The sequence below is a fragment of the Hemibagrus wyckioides genome, linkage group LG03 (assembly GCF_019097595.1).
Source record: "Hemibagrus wyckioides isolate EC202008001 linkage group LG03, SWU_Hwy_1.0, whole genome shotgun sequence".
Lineage (NCBI taxonomy): Eukaryota > Metazoa > Chordata > Actinopteri > Siluriformes > Bagridae > Hemibagrus > Hemibagrus wyckioides.
The window spans coordinates 7860146-7867645 of NC_080712.1; the positions used below are offsets into that span (position 1 = coordinate 7860146).

The window sequence follows — 7500 nt, forward strand, 5'->3', positions numbered from 1 at the left end:
TCTCTCCCTCACACCTCACACCTCGGGTTTATGTGCAGTTAAAATTAAGGCTGAAGTGAGAGAAAACAAAACAAAAAATCGTGTTCACTCTAAATGTATGAAGTATAGAAGTAATGTGTGTGTGTGTGTGTGTGTGTATATATATAGAATATATGCTTATAGTGTGTGTGTGTGTGAGAGAAGTTTTTTCAATCAACAACATGCACGAAACGATACCTGTAACGAATATATATACCTATATAGAGCGTTTGAGTCGACAGTTCAGAAGCCCAGAGAAGTTGAGAAATGGGGGTTTTGCAGTCACAGCTTTTAGTCTGTCTGACTGTTAAAAAGAGGACTGACACTGACACTGGAGACTCCTTCCTCTAAATGTTAATTAAACCTTGTAATTTCACAACAAAACCGATCAGCCATAACATTATGACCACTGCCAGGTGAAGTGAATAAGACTGATGATCTCCTCATCATGGCACCTGTTAGTGGGTGGGATATATTAGGCAGCAAGTCAACATTTTGTCCTCAAAGTTGATGTGTTAGAAGCAGGAAAAATGGACGACCGTAAGGATTTGAGCGAGTTTGACCGAAGGGCCGAATTGTGATGGCTAGACGATTGGATCAGAGCATCTCCAAAACTGCAGCTCTTGTGGGGTGTTCCCGGTCTGCAGTGGTCAGTATCTAAGAAAAGTGGTCCAAGGAAGGAACAGTGGTGAACCGGCGACAGGGTCATGGGCGGCCAAGGCTCATTGATGCACGTGGGGAGTGAAGGCTGGCCCGTGTGATCTGATCCAACAGACGAGCTACTGTTGCTGAAACTGCTGAAGAAGTTAATGCTGGTTCTGACAGAAAGGTGTCAGAATACACAGTGCATGAAGGGTCAGGGCTGTTTTGGCAGCAATATTGTGCTGGACCAACAGGTGGTCATAATGTTATGCCTGGTCGGTGTAAGTGGTTACTATAGAAACGATCCCGTAATAGCACTTGAGTAGTGTCAGGGCTGCTGTTGAAAATAAATCCAAGTCTTTTTGACCAATCAGAATTGAGAATTTAACAGAGAAGGTTAGACACAATATGAATGGCTGTGAATGGCTGGTTTCAGAACAAATTGTTTGCATTAAAAAAAATATGTTATTGTGTCAACTATTATTATTTTAAAACAGGTAATTGATCACAAAACACAAGATATGAATGTGAGCTGGCTGATTTAAAGGATGTGGCATTAACAACAGAGATGTGTTTTATTTTAGTCTTAATTCTTATGAAGGATTCATTCTTTCAATGGTTTATGAAAGAAATGATAGAAACATTGCCCCATATTTACACTGTCCTTAAAATCTGCTGAAATATTTACACCCGTCTTGTAAATCTGCTCTGTTTCTGTGTTGCAGTGTTTAAGAACCCGGTGTGTAAAGTGTACAGGTTCCAGACCACAGACAGTAAGTGGATGCTGGTGAGGGAGCAGATGGCTGAGTGCACTTTGTCCTTCAGCATCCCCATCCAGCTCCTCAGACTCTTCATTCAGGAGGACAGAAACAGGTACGTCATCATCCGGCTAGTGCGCTGGAGAATACACTTGGAGAATCTCCCTTGCTGTACTTGTCTCTCTCTCTCTCTCTCTTTCTCTCACTCTCTCTGTCTGTCTGTCTGTCTGTCTGTCTGTCTGTCTCTCTCTCTCTTTTTTTCTTTCTCTTGCTCTCTTTGTCTATATCTGTCTTTCTGTCTGTTTCTCTCTTATTTGCTCTCTTTGTCTCTCTCTCTCTTGGTTTCTATGTCTATATGTCTCTCTCTCTTTCTCTTGCTGTCTTTGTCTGTCTGTCTGTCTCCAACTCTTTCTCTCGCTCTCTCCCTGGCTGTCCTTGTCTGCCTGTCTGTCTGTCTGTCTGTCTCTCTCTCTCTCTCTGCTCTCTTGTTTATGTCTTTCTCTCCTTCCTTTTCTGTCTGTCTGTCTCTGTCTCTCTTGCTCTCTTTGTCTATATCTGTCTTTCTGTCTGTTTCTCTCTTATTTGCTCTCTTTGTCTCTCTCTCTCTTGGTTTCTATGTCTATATGTCTCTCTCTCTTTCTCTTGCTGTCTTTGTCTGTCTGTCTGTCTCCAACTCTTTCTCTCGCTCTCTCCCTGGCTGTCCTTGTCTGCCTGTCTGTCTGTCTGTCTGTCTCTCTCTCTCTCTCTCTCTCTCTCTCTCTCTCTCTCTCTCTGCTCTCTTGTTTATGTCTTTCTCTCCTTCCTTTGCTGTCCGTCTGTCTGTCTGTCTGTCTCTGTCTCTCTTGCTCTCTTTGTCTATATCTCTGTTTCTCTGTCTGTTTCTGTTGCTCTCTCTCTCTCTCTCTCTCTCTCTCTCTCTCTCTCTCGGTTTCTATGTCTATATGTCTGTCTCTCTCTCTCGCTCACTTTTTTATGTCGTTCTCTCCTTCCTTTCCTGTCCTTGTCTCTCTGTCTTTCTGTCTCTCTCTTTCTCTGTTTCTCTTTTCCTTTCTCTCTTTCTCTGTCTCTCTATCTCTCTCTCTTTGCCTATATCTCTGTCTCTCTGACTGTTTCTCTCTTTCTTGCTCACTCTCTCTCTCTCTCGCTCATCCAGCTAGCGCACTGGAGAATACCCCCAGTGTGTACAGATATCCACCAGACCTGAGAGGAACCTTGTAGACAGAAGTAGAGAAACCGGCAGAGAGTGTCCCGAAGATCTAGCGAGAAAAGAAAAGAAAGGAAGAGGATGAGAGGAAATAAATGAGGCATTGACAGAGTGATGTGGCCTGCGTTTCCTGCAGGGAGGCTGCTTGGTGGATGGAAATGGATGTTTAAGAGCTATACTTAGCCCACACTAAATTATTCAAGCCTGTTTAACACTTCAAAGAGCACGTCTGTCCGCCAGACACCCAGAGCCTCCAACAACCTTTCCTTTCTCTCCTCTCTCTCTCCCTCTCTCTATCCTTCCTGCTTTACGCTCATATTGTTTGAGAAGAGCATGTGCACTCAGCTCCATGACATCTTCAACCTCAAAATCAGAGCAGAGCCAGACGAAGGCGAGAACTAAATGGTCAGGTTTCGTCATTCAGCAGCAAGCGTGAAAGCAGAACCCGTTACAAAGAGAGACGGGAAATTAAACCCCAGGACAGAATTCACTTAAACAAGGCCACATGTTGAGCAAGCTTTTGATCGGGTGCTTTCTCATGACAGACATCTTCCATCTTCAATCCTTCATTCCCTGATACTCTCTCTCTCTCTCTCTCTCTCTCTCTCTCTCACACGCGTCTCGTGAGATGCCTTCTAATGAAAAAGTACGGCTCTTGACCGATCATTTATTAATTAGACTAAAGCTGGAGCTACTTTTCCACGTCTGAACATTTTTGAACAGAAAGCCTTAAAAGTACAGTTTCTTTTTACCAGTCTTTTGAAATATTAGAGGTTTAGAAGCTTTTTCAGACCAGCACCTTTAAATCATCATCTCCATATATGATTCATCACGAGTAGCCACATTCCTGTGCCCTCAAATCAATACAGCATTTCAGCAGCATCAATTTAGCCACTCAGCAGCAACTTAATAAATATTCTCTCTGACTTGTCAAAACAAGAGAAATATATATATATATATACTCCCTCCCTATCTGCTCTCTTCTGTCTGTCTCTCTCTCTCTCTCTCTCTCTCTCTTGCTCTCTTTGTCTATAGTTGTCTCTCTGTCCGTTTCTCTTTTTCTTGCTATCTTTGTCTCTGGCTCTCTCTGGCTCTCTTTTTTTATGTCTTTCTCTCCTTACCTTGCTGTCTTTGTCTGTCTGTCTGTCTCTCTCTCTCTCTCTCTCTCCTTCTCGCTTTTACTCTCTTGTTTATATCTGTCTCTCTGTCTGTTTCTCTCTTTCTTGCTGTCTTTGTCTGTATGTCTATCTCTCTCTCCCCAGCTCTCTTCCTTGCTATCTTTCTCTCTCTCTCTCTCTCTCTCTCTCTCTCTCTCTCTCTCTGTATGTCTGTCTGTAGCTTTCCCTCTCCCTCTCTGTCCCTCTCTCCCTTGCTGTCCATGTCTGTCTGTCTGTCTGTCTCTCTGTCAATCTATCTCTCTTGCTCTCTCTCTCTCTTATTCTATTTGTCTATATCTCGGTCTCTATGTCTGTCTCTCTCTCTTACTCTCTTTGTCTTTCTGTCTCTCTCAATCTCTCTCTCCCCCAACTCTCTTCTTTGCTGTCTTTGCCTGTCTGTCTCTTTCTCTCAATCTCTCTCTTTCCCTTAGCTCTCTTCCTTGGTCTCTTTGTCTATCTGTCTGTCTGTCTGTCTGTCTGTCTCTCTCTCTCCTGTCAATCACAGTAAGCCTGTCGTGTGTATTTCTGAGCTCATGTATGTGGAAGAAGGCAGATATCCCTTTCCTCTGTGTGTGTTCCACTGACCTGTGATGCCGCATGTTTAAAAAGCTGTAGTTGCTTGTCTTCACATGTCTCAGAATAAACACACCCTCATTACTCAGTAGTTGTTGTAGGATAGGAGAGCTGGCTGGTGGGTGGGTTATTAACCAGGGAGCGTTAAATCTGAAAAGAAATCATGGATCATGATTGAAAACATTGGAGACGTTGCTGTAACTGCACACATCGTGACAGTGTGACAGCTACATGCTTGAATTCTCTCTACAGTTCAATAGGCAAGGCGAGGCGAAAACTATTTTTTTCCAGTTTCAGTTCAGCTATTTTTTCTCTTACCGTAAGCCTGTCCTCCAGCCTGGGCTGTATTTAAATTAATTCTTAAATCGTAAGCGTTGCCCCAGGCGATATTTCAGTGGTCAGCAGAAACACTAGGACTGAAGTAGGGGTGGATTAAGAGTGACAGGAATTGTGCATCCTTCCTAATGTCCTTTTATGTAGATAAATAAGTGGTTCTGGTTGGGTTGAGCCTCTGATCTGACCCGGGTGGTCATTTTATATGGATGGTATAATTATCCTGAATCATTTTCATAAGATTTATGTATGGAACGAACACACACACACACACACACAATTCTGTTAAGACTAATCGGTATTGGCTGAGGAGCATGCACTTTAAATGCTGGATCACACACACACACACACACACATTCCTGCACCACATCTCCCATGGCTGACCCTTTAGCTAGGCAACAGTTCCCATGTGCTTATTAGTCTCCTCTCTCTCTCTGGCCTGTCCCGAATCCCCAATTAGCGCTTGGTTCTCAGATTCCAGCCTTTAACACATCTTCTACAGCTTTTGTTCGATCCTGCTGAATATCTGTGACTTTTCATTGATCCTCCAATACTCACTCATTTGTAGCAGATTTAATTCTTCGAAAGGCAGCGACTGTGTCGAAAGCTTAAGGTCAGTTTTAAGGAGTAGAAGCAAACTGGTATGAAATGTTTTCACTGATATCAGGTGGAAAAATCTATTATAAATATAGATTATAAATATAGATATATAGTTATATTTATATATTTATAATATAGATTATAAATATAGATCTAGATTATATTTAAAGGAAACATTGGCTCTGCCCACAGGATCCTCAGAGGCCCATACAGTGTCTATAAAGGGAGTTTTCTCAACAACTTTTGCGTAACCTTAACGCATTGTTCATATGTTATACATCAGAATCTACTGTATTACACATACAGTATATTTGTACACGTAAAACTTTTTTTTAAAAATCTTCTTTTGCACCTTTAAGTGCAGATAATGTCAAATTCTTGCTTCTGGAAAAATCCAGTATGATTAAATGTAATCGAAAAATTGTATTTTTTTTTAAATTTATTATTATTTTTTAATTATTTATTAATTATAAATTATTTTTTAAATCATTTTAAGAACTATTTTTATTTGTTTGTTTGTTTATTTCACTTTTTTCTTTCTTTCTTTCTTTCTTTCTTTCTTTCTTTCTTTCTTTCTTTCTTTCTTTCTTTCTTTCTTTCTTTCTTTCTTTCTTTCTTTCTTTCTTTCTTTCTGCCTTTCTGTCTGCCTTTCTTTCTTTCTGCATGAGATTATGTAGGTCACATGAGATACCAAATCACTGGATGATTTAATGTATAAATGTGTAAAGACTGGTGTATTATTACAACAAAGCCATTGCCTGGATAAAAGAAGAACATACTTCCTGAGATATGAAAGTCTAAATATAAATATAAGGAGCAAAACGTATTTTTTCTCCTTGGAAAACTAATTAAGGAAGAATGCTTAAGTATTTAACGTCTTAATCTAACACTCAAGTAAAGTAAAGAAACCCCCAAAATAATACAGAAGTATAGTAATGAAGCTTCCTGGAAGATCTGAATATTAATGTGTAGAAAGTCTGTGAGATCTGGGACACTTCTGTATTTCCACACCTTGCGTGTTTACGCTAGTTAATGAACTAATCCTAATAGTTATTATATTCTTATGAAAGTTTATTATACAGCTTATTATATTTGTATGAAATAGTCTCTGTGACTAGAGTTAACATCACGGCAACACGATTGATCCAAGCAACATTTATAGGAAAAAAAACCTATTGTATGTGTAACAGTTTCTTCCCACAAGTCATCAGGCTCCTCAATGGCTCCTAAACTACATCAAACTAACACACATACACACACACACACACACACACACACACTGTGTTTACAACACCGCCTATATAAACACTGATAATATGCTGGTTATGCACATCAAAATTCAATGCTGTTACTGCAAGTGTACATATGTTTACAGCCCTTTTCCTGTTTACTAATCTTCTATTTGCACAATGCTAATACAGTCTGTATTCTGGTCGACTCTATTGTATGTACAGTGGAAGCTCAGCATATGAATGTCCTCCCTTATGAATTTTCACCTTAAGAATTGAAATATTGCAAGAAATTTGAATCGGCATACGAGGCATTTTCAGCATACACAACCATCCGAACTGAACACCGGCTAAGTTGCACATACGTCCAGGAGCCATTGTTTGCGTCAGTGGAAAACCAAGCGAAGCGAATTTTAGGAATTATTTTTCAGTCAGCGAAAGTCAACCCACGATACCGACGTTGCCTTCAGCATGCATTCAAAAGCTAGGTGATTTTTCGGGTGTTTTTTTGTGGACAGATTGGTGGTGTGGGTGGTCAGTTCTATTTTTAGCCCAAGCTTGGTGGCACGACTTCCTGTGAGGACCCTTGACATGGAATGCTTTGCTTGGGTCAGTTCTTTGTAAGCAGCCATACAGTTTACATACGCTTCGTACTGGTCATATTGCTCATATTTCTAAGCGGCTGGAACGGATTATCTGCATTTACATTATTTCTTATGGGAAAATTAGTTTTGCAGTACAAATTTTTGCCTTAAGAACTCGCCTCTTGAACGAATTAAATTCTTATGCAAATCCAAAAACAAAATAATTTAGACAATCTGTAAAAGGTAGGTATTGTGTTTTCGGTTTTGTTATTTTGTTTTTGTATTTGTTATTTTATTTTTCTTTTCGGATTTGTTATTTTGTTTTCAGTTTTGTAATTTTGTTCCCAGATTTGTTGTTTTGTTTTCGGATTTTTTTTTTTTTTTTTATTATTATCATTATTA

General features: G+C 40.0%; 1 protein-coding gene across 14 annotated transcripts in view; it reads left to right on the forward strand.

Moving 5' to 3' along the window:
* Positions 1-7500, forward strand: part of inpp4b (inositol polyphosphate-4-phosphatase type II B) — a 256046-nt gene that overhangs the window by 153415 nt on the left and 95131 nt on the right. For all 14 annotated transcript variants that reach the window (XM_058386150.1, XM_058386137.1, XM_058386138.1 and 11 more), the window contains one exon: positions 1386-1533. In XM_058386150.1, the coding sequence (XP_058242133.1) occupies positions 1386-1533 (148 nt within the window). The remainder of the gene's footprint in view (positions 1-1385; positions 1534-7500) is intronic.